The sequence below is a fragment of the Malus domestica genome, chromosome 06 (genome assembly GCF_042453785.1).
Source record: "Malus domestica chromosome 06, GDT2T_hap1".
Lineage (NCBI taxonomy): Eukaryota > Viridiplantae > Streptophyta > Magnoliopsida > Rosales > Rosaceae > Malus > Malus domestica.
The window spans coordinates 6,909,202-6,927,952 of record NC_091666.1 but is presented as its reverse complement, the minus strand read 5'-3'; the positions used below and the strand labels follow the sequence as shown (position 1 = coordinate 6,927,952).

Genomic DNA, 18,751 nt, shown 5'->3' with positions numbered 1-18,751 from the left:
GAGTGGTTATTGGAACTAAAGAAATGATATATACTGCACAAAAATGGTGGTTAACAGTCAAAAGTTTCTTAGTGCATAAGTGATGATTTTGCTTTCGCTATTCTCCACTGTGATGTGATTATGGATTAGATTGACCTTCATCAACATCCGAATCTGCTTAATTTTGTTTCCATACCATACTCAGGAATTGGATTTAAATTTGGCAATCTATATATCATATATGTTAAATGGTTGACAGGGGATTGGATATATTGGATAATTAAGTACTTTTGATCTGTATTTTGATTGTTAATCGATCATTTATCGGATATGGATCACACTGTCGAATTAATATACTTTTTCAGTCTAGTACGTTCCTAGTTGTGAAGCATGTACTTCTCACTCTTTAGCTAAATTTGCTCTGATCATATCTGTTTCGTTTGTAACTTGGATGGAGGTGGCGGCTCCTCCTCTACTTCAAGGCTGCTTACACTGGTGAAAATCCTTTGCCAGTAGATCATCATAAGTTTGAGTTGATAACAACAACACAGCCTTATCCCACTAAGTGGGGTTGCTTGTATGAATCCTAGAACACCAGTAAGCTCGGTTTTGCAACAAGTCGTCATCTGTTAACTCCAAATACTCCATGTCATAATACAATTAAGCAGTCTTTTAATAGTAGATAGAGAGGAGGGGGGGGGGTGTTTGTAACTGTCCAGTCCTGTGTAACTTATGACAGTTACTCAAACTATACCTGTTCAAAGCTAGCTGTTGAGTTTTATGCTTATTCAATTACATAAGTGTGATTTGTGGATAAAAACGGAGTCCATTAATAGGAATGGAAACAAATAAAAATCAACCTGCAGATTATATGGCTATCTATGCATATATTTCTTTCATTGTTACTTTCTTTCTTAAGCTTTTCTTTTCTTTCCTCCAGACCAAAATTACAAAGGGGGAATATTGCTGGTCTAAAACAATGGTGTACAAGCTGAGAGAGAGAAAAGAAAATTTGGTCTATCCGAGTTTCTGCAGCAGCTCAGAGTCGGAATATGAAACTGGAGCAGATATTTCTGATGACCCTGAGTACACAAGAAAGCCCTCAAGTGCTAGAAGATATCCAACCGATGTTCAACAAATGGCGGAAATGGCCAGGCTCGCTGCAAGCTCAACTGGGAATTTACAGTTGCGTAGGCTAAAACAAAGTCGCCCTCGAAAGAGTAGTATGCCTAGGACAAAAGCACGAGCTCAATCTTCAAATAGAGATCGTGCTGGATCATCAAGACACAGGAGAGATAATTTTGAGGATAAGAGAACTATTTTATCATGGTTGATTGACCTACATATGATTGCGGATAATTCACCAGTCTTCTATACGGGTCAGACAGAGTTGATTGGATTCATAACAAGGGCTGGTATTTTGTGCACTTGCTGCTACAAAATTGTTACGGTGTGGGATTTTGAGGTACATGCTAAAAGTGACTTGAGAAGGCCTTACGAACACATGCTGGTCAAGAGCAATGGAAAATCCCTCCAACAATGCTTGAAGGAGGCATGGCTAGAACACATTGAATCTGCACCACAATTTGGATTCAATCATATCAAGCACCGAACAAAAGCAGCAGACCAAAACGATGATTCATGTATGATATGCGCAGATGGAGGAGATTTGATGTGCTGTGAAAAATGTCCATCGGCGTGCCATCCCTCATGCATGAACATGGAGGTGAGAGACTTTTATTATATCTTTTCATCAATGTTTTACAACCAAGGTTCTATTTTACAATTTCCCTAACTTTTTAATTGCAGAGTGTTCCCGAAGGAGCATGGTTTTGTCCCTACTGCATCTGCGAACATTGTGAAACTGATGACGGGAAGTTCCTCATATGTTCACTGTGTGAGAAGAAATGTAAGTTTATACTTCCTGACTGTCATATAATTTGTTTCTTAGCTTTTGCATTTGTGTATCTTTCAAAATGAGAGACAATTTATAGCCATTACTTTAACAATAATTAACTTTTATGCTAGTTCATTGGAATTGCTCTTTGCCAAATGAAATAGATCTCAATCGCTCAAGTTCATCATTTTGTGGTGAGAGCTGCAGTGAGGTACGCACATTAGTATATTTTAGATACCGGAAACTTTCTCACTCGTAATTTTGTTTGAGAATTATGTTTAATCTATTAATGTCTATGAACAAGTGCAACAATTGCAAAGCAAGTGCATGCTGAGAGTTATTCTTTTATCAAATTTTGTGTGTAAATGATCATGTGTAACAGATTTTTCATAAATTGGAGTTGATAGCTGGGATCAAGAATCATTTGGACGAGGGATATTCTTGGACGCTTCTGAAGAGAGAAGATATAAGTTTGGGAGGTCCTACTGAAAGTTTGCACAAAAAATTAGAATGCAATTCCAAGATTGCAGTAGCAGGGATTCTTATGGACCAATGCTTTGAGACCATAATCGACCGCTATACTAGAACCAATGTGGTTCAGAGTGTAATATACAGTCGGGGGTAAGCACAAAAGTTCTTAATCATCTCATTCTTTTGGTTCCTTTTTTCAAGTCATTGGGTAAGAAGTATGAATATTCATTTACCATCACCTCATGACTAAATTCAAGATGCTATAGATGGTTTGCCTGTAAAATCCTTTCTTTTCTCAGGTCCAATTTGAGTCGAATAAATTTCCAAGGTTTTTATACTGCTATCCTGGAGAAGGATGATGAAATCGTCTCTGCAGCATCTATAAGGTACTATTCATGCATGTGTGACGAAGATGCATATATGCACACGCATATGTATATATATTAACTCATAGTTTTACATGATTTTGAACAAGAACATCATTCTTTACTTTCACATTACATTATGTTTCTACAGAATACATGGAAAGAAGATGGCAGAGATGCCCTTTGTGGCAACCCAAACGAAGTATAGGCAACAAGGAGCGCTTCGGAAGCTTCTAGTCTGTATTGAATCTGTAAGTGGTTTCACAAGTAGATAGATATACAAGTTCCTTACATCTTGACGTTGTGATTATATGTTAGTTAACCTTCCTTTCCTTGGTGACTGTCATGGACCTAGTTTTCTGAAGCAAACCTCATACCGATTTTATTTTCAGGCCCTTTCCTCTTTAAAGGTGGAAAACCTGGTCATTCCGGCTTCTACAGAAATAGTTGATATGTGGACTAAAAAATTTAATTTTTGCCACGTAGAGAGTTCCCTGCAGAAGAAAATAGTCTCTGAGAACACATTGATGTTTCCGAAGGCTGTCAGGCTACAGAAAAGCTTGTTGGATGCTCAGGAAGCAGATACTGCAGGTCTCTCGATCTCTCATACATACACACACATCCACACAAACAGACATACAAAGTAAATTGCTGTATAAAGTAATGAAGTTCATCCTATAACCTGCTCTTGCTTTTCTTTTGCAGCCATGGAAGTTGACGTAGTTCAAAATGAGCACCATCAACATAGATATGAAAGGCCGCCTTTCATTGACTTAAATCAGGACCCTTCAGAAGAGGATATTGATGCATCATAAACCAAGCATTTAATGTAATTTAGACATGCGAACTGTATTGCATGTATATACTTTCTGTAATTTCTGTCTTATATGAAGCTTTGTCAAGCATGCAAATAAGTTTGAAATCATTTATCGTACAAGCCCAGAAAATAAATGGGGATTTAATCCCATTTAAGTACAGAATGAGTCATTAGCACAATACCTGCGTAAAATATGTTCCCTTGTGTTGGATTGACGAATTTAGTAAAGTGGGGTTACTGGTGGATTTAGCCACATTGGCCATGGTGATTGAAAGTATATGATTGCGTCTCTGATATTGAGTTGAAAATCAGAGTACAAAAAAACAAAGGAACAAACAAACTATGAAATTACAGAGAAAGTCAATGGGAGGTGTTAAGACTTTGGGCGTTAGGATTGAGTTTGGTGGGATTGGGATTCGAGAATAGGAGATGTAATTGAGTTTGGGATTTGCTGCAACCTGTGGCCTCTTTTTTTATTTTATTTTATTTTTATTTTTATTTAAGCTACTGCTTGTCTTTTTATTAATTTGTTGAAAACGTTGGCATTGTTATGAATGCCCACACACACATTGTCAATACCCTTGCAAATTGAAATAGACTTTGGAAACAAAATGATTGTTTTTCAAAACAAACGATGTAAATTTCAAACTGTAAGAACCTGTTTGTATGGAGCCGCTCTATAAATAGAGCGCTCCGACTGCAGTTAAATGAGATAGAGAGAATACTGAGAAAAAAAGGAAAGATTAATAACTTCAATATCTATTCCTCCTTCTTTTATTTGTCATCCTCTTGTGCTATAGCTTCAATGTGATATTTTACACCTGTTTCGTTCCAGTCACTAGTAAAGATTATCTCTCTAACTTTTACATATTTATAACACGTTATTAGCACGAGTCTCTAAAACCTAACCATTTTCTCATTTCTCTTCATCGAACGAAAGAAAGGAAAAAATGTTTCCTCTAAGGTTTTTACTGTTCATCTTATTCCTCTGCCTCAACTGCGCGATATACCTTTGCGACGAGTTGTTTGCTCCATGCCTGCTTCTAGTTCTCAACCTAACAGTTATCATCGCCTATCTTGGACTACAGATCTAATTTTACTGCAATTTTACGTGGTGCGGTATAATCGCCCACCCTACCCTGCATATTTAAATTTGCCTGCTGTTTAATTTCATTGCAATTTTAGGTGGTGCGGTATAATCGCCTACCTTGCTATGCGTATTAAAATTTTTCCTGCTACTAGAGTGGTGCAGAATAATCGCCCATTCTATGTTATATTATTTCAATGAGAATGGTGCGGTACAATCGCCCTCCTCATTCATCTTGAAAATCTCGAACTTGAAGTTTCGAGTGCTTATCATTTTGGCCTGAAGATCAAAATGAAAAATTTGTAAAAACCAAAAGTTCTAACACTATATTCCTCTAGGAATACATATTATTGCAAGTTCTTACACATCTCATTTTCTTTCAGAAAAGAAAATGGCGAACTTTACGAAGCTTGATTTTGCTGCCATAGACATTACTGGGAAGAAGTACCTTACCTGGGTACTGGATACAAAGATCCATCTGGAAGCAGGGAATCTTGGAGATACCATCAGGGAAGAGAACAACTTATCCTCTCAAGATCGGGCGAAGGCCATGATCTTTATTTGTCGCCATCTTGACGAGGGACTAAAGAGCGAGTACTTAGCGGTTGAAGATCAGTTAGCCCTCTGGAAGGCATTGAGAAACAGATACAATCACCAGACAATGATGATTCTTCCAAGGGCTCACTATGAGTGGACTCCCTAAGGATCTAGGATTTCAAGTCAGTGGCAGAGTACAATTCTGCGTTGTTCAGAATTACATATCAATTGAAGCTTTGTGGGGATACTATTACTGAGGAAGATTTGCTGGAAAAGACTTTCAACACATTTCATGCCTCTAACGTGCTCCTGCAACAGCAGTATAGAGCACGAGGCTTCACTGAATATAACCAGTTGATATCTGTGCTCTTGGTAGCTGAACAAAACAATAAGCTCTTGGTGAAAAATCATCAGTCCCGAACTACTGGATCTGCACCATTCCCAAAAGTGAATGTTGTTTCCCTCGAAGTGAACACCACATCCTTTGGTGGTGATAATCGTAAACGAGGACATGGTCACAAGCAAGGTCGGTGGAATAGAAAAGGTAAGAACCATGGTGGTCAGTTTCACATCCAGGTTCCAATGCATAATTCAGGTCAGAGTTTTAAAAATGTGAATCGCCACAAAGACAAAGCCACATGAACAATGCTCCCAAGAACTCTGAAGGAGCCTGCCATAGGTGTGGTGGCAATGGGCATTGGGCGCGTACTTGTCGTACCCCAAAACATCTAGTGGATCTATATCAAGCCTCCTTCAAGGAGAAGGGTGTCGAGACTAATTTTCTCGGCCAGGCTAAACCAATGGATATACCTGATCCAAAGTGTGACTTATCAGGGCAGTTGAACACAACTCACCTAGATGTTTCGGAATTCATTGTGGAAAGGGGGAATGAAGTGTATCGGTCCGACTGAATTATTTATGTTTGATGTACTTTTATTATGCTAAACTTGTAGTTTAAAACTAGCATTTCAGATTCAATAAAAGTGGCATGTAAATTTCCTATTATAACTTGCTTCTAACTCTGATTCCCTTACTCAGAGAACATGGATAAAAATTATGGTCATTCTCAAAACATGAGAAATGGCGAAGATATTTGTCTTGTTGACTGCGCAACTACGCATACAATACTTCGAGATCGAAAGTATTTCTCAAGATTGATTCTTACAAAAGTAAGGGTGACAACAATATCAGGACCTTCAGATGTAATTGAAGGCTCATGGAAAGCCCAGATTATGTTACCAAATGGAACAATATTGTCTATACAGAATGCGTTTTACGCTACTTGATCTACTCGAAATTTGTTAAGTTTCAAATACATGCGTTTAAATGGATACCACATTGAAACGAAAAGTGTAGAAAATGTGAAGTATCTATGCATTACCTCCAATGATACCTAGAAGCATATATTGGAGAAGTTGCATGGTTTGTCGAGTGGATTGTATTATACATACATAAAGACAGTTGAATCACATACTGTCATGAACCGGAAGTTCATTGATTCAAAAGTTTACATGCTTTGGCATGACCGTCTGGGTCATCCAGGATCTACCATGATGCGTAGGATCATTACCAACTCTAATAGACATCCATTATTGAGCAGACACATTGCTATCTTAAATGATAACCCTTGCAAGGCTTGTTCTCGAGGGAAGTTGGTAATTAGATCATCACAACTAAAGGTTGATGCTGAATCCCCATCATTTCTACAAAGAATTAAAGGGGATATTTGTGGGCCTATTCAACCATCATGTGGACCATTTCGATATTTTATGGTTTTGGTTAATGCATCTACCTGATGGTCACATGTTTGTCTCTTGTCTACTTGAAATGTAGCTTTTGCGAGACTTCTTGCTCATATAATTAAATTACGAGCACAGTTCCCATATTACCCCATTAAGTCAATCCGACTTGATAACACTTGTGAATTTACGTCTTAAACTTTTGATGATTATTGCATGACATTGTGCATTGATGTTGAACACCCTGTTCCTTATGTCCATACTCAAAATGGTCTAGCAGAAGCATTGATCAAGCGACTTCAGTTAATAGCTCGCACTCTGCTTATGAAAACAAAATTGTCAATTTCTGCATAGGGACATGCCATCTTACATGCTGCATCATTGGTTCGATTGAGACCTATAGCCAACCACCAATACTCCTCAGTACAACTTGTGTTTGGGCATCAGCTAAACATTTCACATTTACGAGTTTTTTTGTGCTGCTTATGTGCCTATTGCACCCTCGCAACGCACTAAAATGGGACCTTAGCGTAGACTGGGAATTTATGTGGGTTTTGATTCACTATCTATCATTAGATATTTGGAACCCTTGACAAGTGATATGTTTACAGCTCGTTTTGCTAATTGTCACTTTGATGAGACAGTCTTCCCGTCGTTAAGGGGAGAAAAAACTGTTCCAAAGAACGGAAAGAGCTGACATGGGTTGTTCCCACCTTGTCTCATTTTGATCCACATAGCACTCAATGTGAAAATGAAGTGAAAAATATTGTTCATCTTCAAAGCATTGCCAATCAAATGCTAGATGCATTAATGATGTTATGAAAGTGACAAAATCACATATACCAGCTGCAAATGCACTTGCAAGAATTGCTGTCCCTGTTGGACAAAGTAAAGTGGCAGCAAACGATTCATCTGGTGCACGCCTGAAACGTGGTAGGCCCCCAACAAAAGATTCAGCCCCTCGAAAGAGAAAGACAAGGCACAACTAAATCCAAATGAAATCATTCAGGAAGAGAGAATGAATGACAAATCTACAATTCATGATTCTGGACTTCCAGAAAAAGAAAATGTCCTTGATGAGACACATGTCCCTGAAGAGACAGCAGTACATGAAAACAAAGAAATCTCCATAAATTATGCATGTACTAATGAATTGTGGGATCGGAATGAAATAATCATCGACGATATGTTCGCATTCGCAGTAGTCATTGAAATCATATTAAGTGATGATATTGAGCCCCGCTCTGTTGATGAATGTAAACAAAGACAAGATTGACCTAAGTGGAAAGATGCAATCCAGGCAAAATTAAATTCCTTGGAAAGGCGAAATGTTTTTGGACCAGTAGTCCAAACCTCATTGCACAAGGTTTTTCACAAAAACCTAGAATTGATTATGAGGAGACATACTCTCCTGTAATGGACGCAATTATGTTCCGTTACTTAATAAGTTTAATGGTTTTAGAAAAACTTGACATGCGACTTATGGATGTCATCACCGCATATCCATATGGAGAATTAGATATTGACATATATATGAAAGTCCCAGAAGGACTTAAGTCGCCTGAAACAACTAACAAATCATGAGGTATGCTCTCGATCAAACTAAGGCGATCATTGTATGGGCTGAAACAATCTCGACGAATGTGGTATAATCGTCTCAATGAGTATTTGATCAAAGAAGGGTATATCAACAATGTCATTTGCCCTTGTGTGTTCATTAAGAAATCCAAATCTGGATTTGCTATAATGGCAGTATATGTCGATGATATGAACCTAGTTGGAACCTCTGAAAAGCTCAATAAAACTACTGAATATCTGAAAAGCGAATTTGAAATGAAGGACCTTGGAAAAACGAAATTTTGTCTCGGCCTACAGATCGAGCATTGTGCTAGTGGAATTTTGGTCCACCAATCAACTTACATTGAAAAAATCCTGAAGCGATTTGGTATGGACAAGGCTTATCCACTTAGCACGCCAATGGTCATTCATTATCTGGACATTAAGAAAGATCCATTACGTCTAAAAGAAGATGATGAACTGGTCCTTGGTCCAGAAGTACCATATCCGAGTGCAATAGGTGCTTTGTTGTATTTAGCACAATGTACTAGACCAGATATAGCTTTTATAGTCAACTTGTTAGTAAGGTATAGCTCTGCTCCAACAATTCGTCATTGGAAGGGTGTCAAAGATGTATTGTGATACCTTCGTGGGACAACAGATATGGGTCTCTTCTACTTAGAGAAATCCACAAATGACCAGAGCCTTGTTGGATATGCATATGCTGGTTTTCTCTCTGATCCGCATAAAGCCCGCTCACAAACTAGATATGTGTTCAAGAATGGAGATACAACAATCTCATGACGCTCCACAAAGAAAACACTAGTTGCTACATCTTCAAATAATTCAGAAATACTTGCTTTACATGAAGCAAGTCGTGAATGTTCTTAGTTAAGATCAATGATCCATCATATCTGGAATTCATGTGGTCTAACTTCGAAGACAGACAATCCAACTATTATTCATGAAGATAATGCAGCATGTGTTGCCCAAATGAAGGAAGTATTCATCAAGGGCTATAAAACTAAACACACATCTCCAAAGTTTTTCAGTGCACATGAGCTTCAGAAGGCTAAAGTTATTGAAGTCAGACAAATCCATTCTAATGAAAATCTGGCAGATTTGTTCACCAAATCTCTACCAAAGTGCACGTTTCAGAAGTTAGTGCAAAGTATCGGATTACGTCGACTTACCAAACAACTAAATTTGGAGAATGCGGAATCAGGGGGAGATATATATCAGGGGGAGCATCCATGATACATGCCTGTTGTACTCTTTTTCCTTCGATTAGGATTTTTCCCATTGGGTTTTTCATATCAAGGTTTTAACGAGGCAACATAAGCATATTTAACACTATATCAACAATCCAGGAAAAGTTGTACTCTTTTTCCTTCGCTATGGTTTTTTCCCACTGGGTTTTTCCAAGCAAGGTTTTAACGAGGCAACTCATGTTGATATATGGGTATCCAAGGGGGAGTGTTGAAAACATTGGCATTGTTATGAATGCCCACACACACATTGTCAATACCCTTGCAAATTGAAATAGACTTTGGAAACAAAAGGATTGTTTTTCAAAACATGCAATGTAAATTTCAAACTGTAAGAACCTGTTTGTATGGAGCCGCTCTATAAATAAAGCGCTCCGACTGCAGTTAATGAGATAGAAAGAATACTGAGAAAAAAAAGGAAAGATTAATAACTTCAGTATCTATTCCTCCCTCTTTTATTTGTCATCCTCTTGTGCTATAACTTCAGTGTGATATTTTACACCTACTTCGTTCCTATGTCTAATAAATGTTATCTATCTAACTTTTACATATTTATAACACAATTTTTTTTATAAAATAACCTAACCAAAAATTACGTTGCCCCATGTAATCTTTAAAAATAATAATAATAAGAAGGACAACTCCTTGCCGGATCATTTTCCCAGGGATCCTCGCCGGATCCTTTTCCTAGGGATCCTAGGGATTTCGTGATCGTGACCATTCATCGTACATCGTACGGTCAGAAATCATTTTAAAATTAAATATAAATAGTACCTAATAAAAACTGACCGCATGATGTACGATGAACAGTTACGATCAAGGGATCTCTAGGATCCCTAGGAAAAGGATCCGGTGAGGATCCCTTTCCATTAATTAAGTACAGACAACTAGAAATTGAACATAGAAAATATATAATACACAATGCAATTCAAATTCTTATTAGTGCAATATTTTGCTTAATGTCAATTTTGCTTAAAGTCGATTTTTCATCCCACGCAAAAGGTTATTTTTGAAATAATGATATATTTTACACATTTATTCACGAGATTTGGATTTAAGATCTCTTGTGTGAAGAAGAATATCACTAGATTGTAGTCCTAAGAGACTAATTCCATTAAGGGTATATTATTTTATAAAGTTTATATGTTGCATTGACTATTTGTTGATTTGGAGTTTGTAGAAGTTGCAAACGTAACTTTTATGTTTCTTATCAAGCTTGTGTACTTGTGTATATTATATTAGCCGATATTTCGACCTGTATCAATATATCTATCAGTACCTTTTTTAAGTTTGGACTACGAATATATCTATAAACCGAAACTTATATCCTTAATCATGACTCTCACCCATGTAATTTTATATGGAAATTAATAGGTAAGAAAATAATTCATTGTACCTTACCATTCCTATATAAAAACAAAAATGAAGAACTCGTTGCAACTTACCAAATGCTTTCCATTTAGGATTTAAAATAAAACGGTAAACCCATGATGCAAGAATATACGATACCTATGATTAGACTTGGCAAACGGATCGTGTCTGTCGTGTTCGTGTCGTTTTCGTGTAACACATGTTATCTTAACGGGTTGTGTCATGTCACACCCATTATCTTAAAGGATCCTAACAGGTCGGGTCACTTTACCCACCCGTTAAGAAAAAAATATTTTTTTCTTCTTAAATTTGCACATACCACACATTGCCACATAAATATTACATCAAAACACTAAAACACATTTGTCATTTAAGTACTACATCTACATTTGAAAATAAGAGCCTAATAAACAAACATTCATACACTACTAGTCTATTACAAAATATTAAATGTGCAAGGATATGCAAAATGAAAGAGTTTTTGTTTTCAAGGTTATGAAGCATTTCTCAAAAGTTTAAACCTTGCCAATGGAACTCAAACCTTGCATGTTATTCCTTTTACAAAATCCTCAATTTTCATCGATCATCATGACATAAGATTATGTGGTATCCACTAGTGTAAATATTTTAAATTGAAGATCGAATTCATTCATTGTATTCATATATGGTCAAGGAGTGTAGCTGTAAAAAATCATCAAAATCGGAGTTAAAATAACCGTTAAATCGTGATTTTTCGTTGATAACCATCGAAAAGTTTTATCCCGTTACTTGATCTCTAAATGTTTGTATTTTACGATTTTTGGCGTATGAGATCTTGAAGCATATACAAACAAGTTTGACGGTATGATCATTGAAATTAGTTTCGTAAAATGCGTATCTCATCAAAACAATAGATTCACTAACACTTAAGAGTTTATTTATACTTTTCATTAAGTACAATATAAGATTTTGTGATATCCACTAGTGTAAATATTTTAAATTGAAGATCAAATTCATTCATTGTATTCATATAGGGTGAAGGAGTGTAGCTGTAAAAAAATCATCAAAATCGGAGTTAAACTAATCGTTAAATTGTGATTTTTCGTTGATAACCGTCGAAATTTTTTGTCCCGTTACTTGATCTCTGAATGTTTGTTTTTTGCAATTTTTGGCGTATGCGATCTCGAAGTATATACAAACATGTTTGACAATTAGATTGTTGAAGCTAGTTTCGTAGAATGCATATCCCATCAAAACAATAGATTCACTAACACTTAAGAGTTTATTCATACTTTCATTAAGTATAACATAAGCTTTTATGGTATTCACTAGTGTAAATATTTTAACTTGAAGATTGAGTTCATTCATTGTATTCATTTAGGTCAAGGAGTGTAGCTGTAAAAAATCATCAAAATCGAAGTTAAAATAAACGTTATATCGTGATTTTTCGTTGATAACCGTCTAAACGTTTTGTCCCGTTACTTGATCTCTGAATAGTTGGTTTTTTCAATTTTTGGCGTATACGATCTCGAAGTATATACAAACTTCTTTGATGGTTGGATCGTAGTTTCATAGAATGCGTATCCCATCAAAACAATAGATTCACTAACACTTCAGAGTTTTTTCATACTTTTATTAAGTATAACATAAGATTTTGTGGTATCCACTAGTGTAAATATTTTAAATTGAAGATCGAGTTCATTTATTGTATTCATATAAGGTCAAGGAGTGTAGTTATAAAAAATCATCAAAATCGGAGTTAAAATAACAATTAAATCGTGACTTTTCGTTGATGACCGTCGAAAAGTTTTGTTCCATTACTTGATCTCTGAGTGTGTTTTTTTTTTGCGATTTTTAGTCTATGCGATCTTGAAGCATATACAAACATATTTGACGGTTGGATGGTTGAAATTAGTTTCGTAGAATACGTATCCCATTAAGTATAACATAAGATTTTATGGTATCCACTAGTGTAAGTATTTTAAATTGAAGATCGAGTTCATTCATTATACTCGTATAGGGTCAAGGAGTGTAGCTGTAAAAAATCATCAAAATTGGAGTTAAAATGACCATTAAACCGTGATTTTTCGTTGGTAACCGTAAAAAAGTTTTGTCCCGTTACTTGAACTCTGAATGTTTATTTTTTGCTATTTTTGTTGCATGCGATCTTGAACTATATACATACAAGCTTGACGGTTGGATCATTGAAATTAGTTTCGTAGAATACGTATCTCATCAAAACGATTGATTCACTAACACTTAGGGTGCGTTTGTTGCATCGGACTATGTCGGACTGGATTAGCTTCAGGGACTAAGTTGGATTGGCTTAGACTAGACTGAGCTGGACTAACTTAGTGAAGCGTTTGGTGCAGTGTCGGACTAAAAAGCAAAATAATTAATAAACTATAATATTATATTAATTAATGCATAAATAGTAATATTTTATATTATTTAATATTTATATAATAATATTTTATGTTTTTTAATGCATATTTATTTCTCTTTTACTTTACTCCAAACAGACTGCCCCTCCAGAACCATCTTTTTTTTTCTTCTACCTCTGGCTCCAGCCCCATTTCTTCTTTCCTCCATCTTTTTCCTGCAAAACGCAGGTGTAAAGTTCATCGCAAATCCTTCAAAACAAGCTCATCCTCTTCACCCTCTTACCGCTGTTAAGAATTTCCACCTTCCTTATCTTTTTTTTCCAAAAATTTTCGGATCTCTCTCCTTCCTCTGATACATGCGTTGGCTTCTCCGCCTACAAAGTCATCTCATAATTTTCTGGCAATGGGTGGATTTTGAATTTTGTAGTTATTTTTTCGCGTTTTTTTTTTATAAAATTTTTGTGGTTGGATTTTGAGGTTTGGGCAGTAGGTGGAGCTTTGTTTCAGATCTGAGCGGTGATTAAAGGGTGTTGCAGAGGAAGAGGCAGAGGCGAGGAAGAGGCAGATGAGAGGATGAGATGAAGAGGTAGATGGGAGGACGAAGCGGAAGAGGCAGATTTTGCAGGATCTGGGTTTGAAATGGGTTGTGGGACGCGAGGAAGAGACAGATGGGAGGACAAAATGAGTAGGAGTGAAGCGTAGTAGTGTGGTCTTAGCAGTCCGCCCAATTTCGAGGGGTCTCATTAAGACCCTCTAGCGAACCTGTTAGTCGGACTCAGTCGGAGCGAGTCTCATTAAACGTTGTCCCGTGTGAAAAAAACACCTGATTACAGTCCAGTCTAGTCCAAGGATGTTTAGCGAAGCCAAACAAACGAGCCCTTAGAGTTTATTTATACTTTCATTAAGTATGACATAAGATTTTGTGGTATCTACTAGTGTAAATATCTTAAATTGAAGATTAAATTCATTCATTGTATTCATATAGGGTCAAGGAGTGTAGCTGTAAAAAATCATCAATTCGGAGTTAAAATAACCATTCAATCGTGATTTTGGTTGATAACCGTCGAAATTTTTTGTCCCTTTACTTGATCTTTGAATGTTTGTTTTTTGAAATTTTTAGCGTATGTGATCTTAACGTATATACAAACATGTTTGATGGTTGGATCGTTGAAACTAGTTTGGTAGAATGTGTATCCCATCAGAAAAATAGATTAACAAACACTTAAGAGTTTATTAATAATTTTATTCAGTATAACATAAGATTTTGTGGTATCCACTACTGTAAATATTTTAAATTGAAGATCGATTTCATTCATTGTATTCATATAGGGTCAAGGAGTGTAGCTGTAAAAAAATCATAAAATTCGCAGTTAAAATAATCGTTAAATTGTGATTTTTCGTTGATAATCGTCAAAAAGTTTTGTCCAATTACTTGATCTTTGAATGTTTCTGTTTTTGTAATTTTTGGCATATGCGATCTCGAAGTATATACAAACATGTTTGACAGTTGGATCGATGAAATTAGTTTCGTAGAATACGTATCCCATCAGAACAATAGATTCACTAACACTTCAGAGTTTATTCATATTTTCATTAAGTATAACATAAGATTTTGTGGTATCCACTAGTGTAAATATCTTAAATTGAAGATTGAGTTCATTCATTGTATTCATATAGGGCCAAGAAGTGTAGCTGTAAAAAATCATCAAAATCGCAGTTAAAATAACCGTTAAATTGTGATTTTTCATTGATAACCGTCAAAACATTTGTTCCGTTACTTGATCTCTCAATGTTTGTTTTTTGAAAATTTTGGCGTATGCGATCTTGAAGTATATACAAACATGTTTGATGTGTATCCCATCAGAACAATAGATTAACTAACACTTAAGAGTTTATTAATATTTTCGTTAAGTATAACATAAGATTTTGTGGTATCCACTAGTGTAAATATTTTAAATTGAAGATCGAGTTCTTTCATTGTATTCGTATAGGGTCAAGGAGTGTAGCTGTAAACAATCATCAAAATCAAAGTTAAAATAACCGTTAAATTATGATTTTTTGTTGATAACAGTTGAAAAGTTTTGTCCCGTTACTTGATTTCTGAATGTTTTTTTTTTTTGCGATTTTTAGCGTATGCGATCTCGAAGGATATATAAACAAGTTTGACGGTTGGATCATTAAATTAGTTTCGTAGAATGCTTATCCCATCAAAACGATAGATTTACTAATATTTAAGAGTTTATTCATACTTTCATTAAAACAAAAGATTTTGCGGTATCCACCAGTGTAAATATTTTAATTGAAGATCGAGTTCATTCATTGTATTCGTATAGGGTGAAGAAAAATCATCAAAATCGGAGTTAAATTAACCGTTAAATCGTGATTTTTCGTTGATAACCGTCGAAAAGTTTTATTCCAGTACTTGATCTCTGAATGTTTGTTTTTTGCAATTATTGGTGTATGTGATCTCGAAGTATATACAAACATATTTGATGGTTGGATCATTGAAACTAGTTTCGTAGAATGCGTATCCCATCAAAACAATAGATTCACTAACACTTAAAAGTTTATTCATACTTTCATTAAGTATAACATAAGATTTTGTGGTATCCACTTGTGTCAATATTTTAAATTGAAGATCGAGTTCATTCATTGTATTCGTATAGGGTCAAGGAGTGTAGTTGTAAAAAATCATCAAAATCAAAGTTAAAATAACTGTTAAATTGTGATTTTTCGTTGATAACTGTAAAAAAGTTTTGTTTTGTTACTTGATTTTTGAATGTTTTTTTTTTGCGATCTTGAAGCATATAAAAACTAGTTTGACAATTGGATCCTTGAAATTAGTTTCGTAGAATGCATATCCCAACAAAACGATAGATTAACTAACACTTACGAGTTTATTTATACTTTCATGAAGTATGACATAAGATTTTGTGGTATCCACTAGTGCAAATATTGTAAATTGATGATCGAATTCATTCATTTTATTCATATTGGGTCAAGGAGTGTAGCTGTAAAAAATCATCAAAATTGGAGTTAAAATGATCATTAAATCGTGATTTTTTGTTGATAATTGTCTAAAAGTTTTGTCCCGTTAATTGATCTTTGAATGTTTGTTGTTTGTACCATACTTGACCAATCCCGAAACTACTGAGCACCGGTCAACGTTATACCGTCAAGGACCCAGAAGAGCTTCCCTTCAACCAGGAGGCCAATCACAATGCGACACGTGTTGACATCATAAGCCAATCACAGCTCGACACGTGTCAACATCAGAAGCCAATCACAACACGACACGTGTCAATGTTAGAACAAAACTAGAAACTTTCTTCTATAAATAGGGATCATTCTCCCACAATAATCTCTAATGTCATTTTGTACTAAACTATTCACTAGAACTCACAAAATGAGAGCTTGAACCTATGTATTTGTGTAAACCCTTCACAATTAATGAGAACTCCTCTACTCTGTGGACGTAGCCGATCTGGGTGAACCACGTACATCTTGTGTTTGCTTCCCTGTCCCTATTCATTTACGTACTTATCTTCACAAGTGATCAAAGCAACCAAGCGAAGGTCACAAACCTGACACTTTCTGTTGTACCAAAGTCCTCGCTGATTTTGTGCATCAACATTTGGCGCCGTCTGTGGGAAAGACACTTACTCCCACTCTCTTCAGCTTTGTTAAACTGGTTTCCACCGCTCGTACACTTTCTTTTGGCCAAACATCTATCTCCAACATGGGGAGCGAAAGAAGCCATAGCACACAGAATGACACCCCCATTGGACCTAGTATGAAGCAACGAAAGCAGGAAGGAAATAGAGTTACTCTTCAAGCTAAAGTCGATGAGTTAGAAGCTCAGAACAACAAGATAGTGATGAGGAACGAGGTCCTCCAGGAGCAGTATGAAAAACTTTTCGAGATGCTTCACGAGGCTAGGCATGCTCAAGCACACAAGCTCGTCGCCCCTGCTGAGGTCAACAATCATCTGAATGCCCCCCAAGCAACGTCGATCGCGATTGTCGAGACTTCCTAAAGCAACGTCGAGAGAATCCCATCCACATAAGCTCAAAGATCAATGACCCAAGAGTTTCTGAAAGACTCGGTCCTCTCCCACGACCCATGCCAGCAGTTAATCTAGGGAATGGGCAACAAGTCCCAGAAGAACATGAAGGTACAGGGGACTCGGAAATGTTCCGACATACTCACTCTAGGAGTCAGTGTGACGAGTCCAAGGAAAAATCATGCTATCTTGATCAAACTTTCCTACTTCCAAGAGGCGATAGGGACTTACGGAAGAAAACTTCAGTGGTGCACGACTCCACTCAGGACCCCCTTATCCTACAGCTCCTGGAGGAAGTAAACAAGTTGAAGGCTGAACGTCAAGCCGAGATACCTGACTAGAACCAACTCAGGCCTAGCCCCCTCACAAGAAGGATCCTCAACACCCCCCTCCAAGCAAAGACAAAGCAGAAGCTTGGCTTACAACTCTATACTGGAAAGGAAGACCCGATTGAACACCTTAACCTCTTTGAGTCCACCATGGTATACCGGAGACACACCGACGAAGAACGGTGCCTTCTCTTCCCCTCTACCCTCTCTAGCGGAGCTTTAAACTGGTATTGCCGTCTTCCACCTGAGACAGTAGACTCATTTGAAGAGTTGAGGAAACTGTTTGTCTCTCAACACATCTTTCAGACCGATCGCTTGCATTCCGCAGATGACTTGTACACTATTCGCCAGAAGCCGGACGAGTCATTACGAAAGTATGCTGGCCGCTTCAGCCATGAGTATTCTCGTTGCGCTGAGGCAGATGACAAGACCGCCCTCAAAGCCTTCACGGCAGGCTTACGTGACTGTTTCTTTAAGTACATGATCAATGCCAACACTTGGAAGACTTACTCTGAGGTGATGGCACAAGCTTACAACCATGCCTCCGCCGAGGCAAGGACATATCAAGGGAAACCCCCTACAGTCACCCCTTATCAGCAAGTAGGGAGTAGAGGCCAGATCCAACCGAATGAGAAAACCTCAACCTTCCAAACGGTAGCAGCACACCCCCTGCCTCATTTAATGCTTCGCCAAGTCAGCAGACATATCAATCCCAGGGCAAAAGGAAAGATTTCCATCCTCACCAATCTCATTTTAATAAAAAGAATAAGGGGCACTATCGCGATAACTTAGGATATCGTCACAATAACGCCCGACCCCAGACAGTCAATGCAGTGGGCCAATCATATGTCAAGACAGACCCTACCCCGAGGTATGAGACATACACACCTTTGAACGCTACATGCGCG

At 36.9% G+C, this 18,751-nt stretch overlaps 2 protein-coding genes across 2 annotated transcripts; both read left to right on the top strand.

The window, feature by feature from the left end:
• The first annotated feature begins 958 nt into the window (after positions 1-958).
• On the top strand, positions 959-3,527 carry LOC103437052 (increased DNA methylation 1-like). Its single transcript, XM_008375513.1, has 8 exons — positions 959-1,705; positions 1,789-1,888; positions 2,008-2,087; positions 2,259-2,497; positions 2,647-2,733; positions 2,864-2,963; positions 3,105-3,303; positions 3,418-3,527. The coding sequence occupies exons 1-8, from the start codon at positions 959-961 to the stop codon at positions 3,525-3,527; spliced, it is 1,662 nt and encodes a 553-aa protein (XP_008373735.1).
• A 1,480-nt stretch (positions 3,528-5,007) lies between these two features.
• LOC114825433 (uncharacterized) lies at positions 5,008-6,064 on the top strand. The gene is made up of 3 exons (XM_070823091.1): positions 5,008-5,247; positions 5,388-5,748; positions 5,988-6,064. The coding sequence occupies exons 1-3, from the start codon at positions 5,008-5,010 to the stop codon at positions 6,062-6,064; spliced, it is 678 nt and encodes a 225-aa protein (XP_070679192.1).
• Positions 6,065-18,751: the final 12,687 nt, after the last annotated feature.

Coding starts and splice junctions, on each gene's coding strand:
- LOC114825433 (XM_070823091.1), top strand. CDS start 5,008: ATGGCGAACTTTACGAAGCTTGATTTTGCTGCCATAGACATTACTGGG. Junction 5,248..5,387: donor ATCAGTTAGCCCTCTGGAAG/GCATTGAGAAAC, acceptor TATCAATTGAAG/CTTTGTGGGGATACTATTAC. Junction 5,749..5,987: donor GGTTCCAATGCATAATTCAG/GTCAGAGTTTTA, acceptor GTGACTTATCAG/GGCAGTTGAACACAACTCAC.
- LOC103437052 (XM_008375513.1), top strand. CDS start 959: ATGGTGTACAAGCTGAGAGAGAGAAAAGAAAATTTGGTCTATCCGAGT. Junction 1,889..2,007: donor TTCACTGTGTGAGAAGAAAT/GTAAGTTTATAC, acceptor CTTTTATGCTAG/TTCATTGGAATTGCTCTTTG. Junction 3,304..3,417: donor TCAGGAAGCAGATACTGCAG/GTCTCTCGATCT, acceptor TTTCTTTTGCAG/CCATGGAAGTTGACGTAGTT.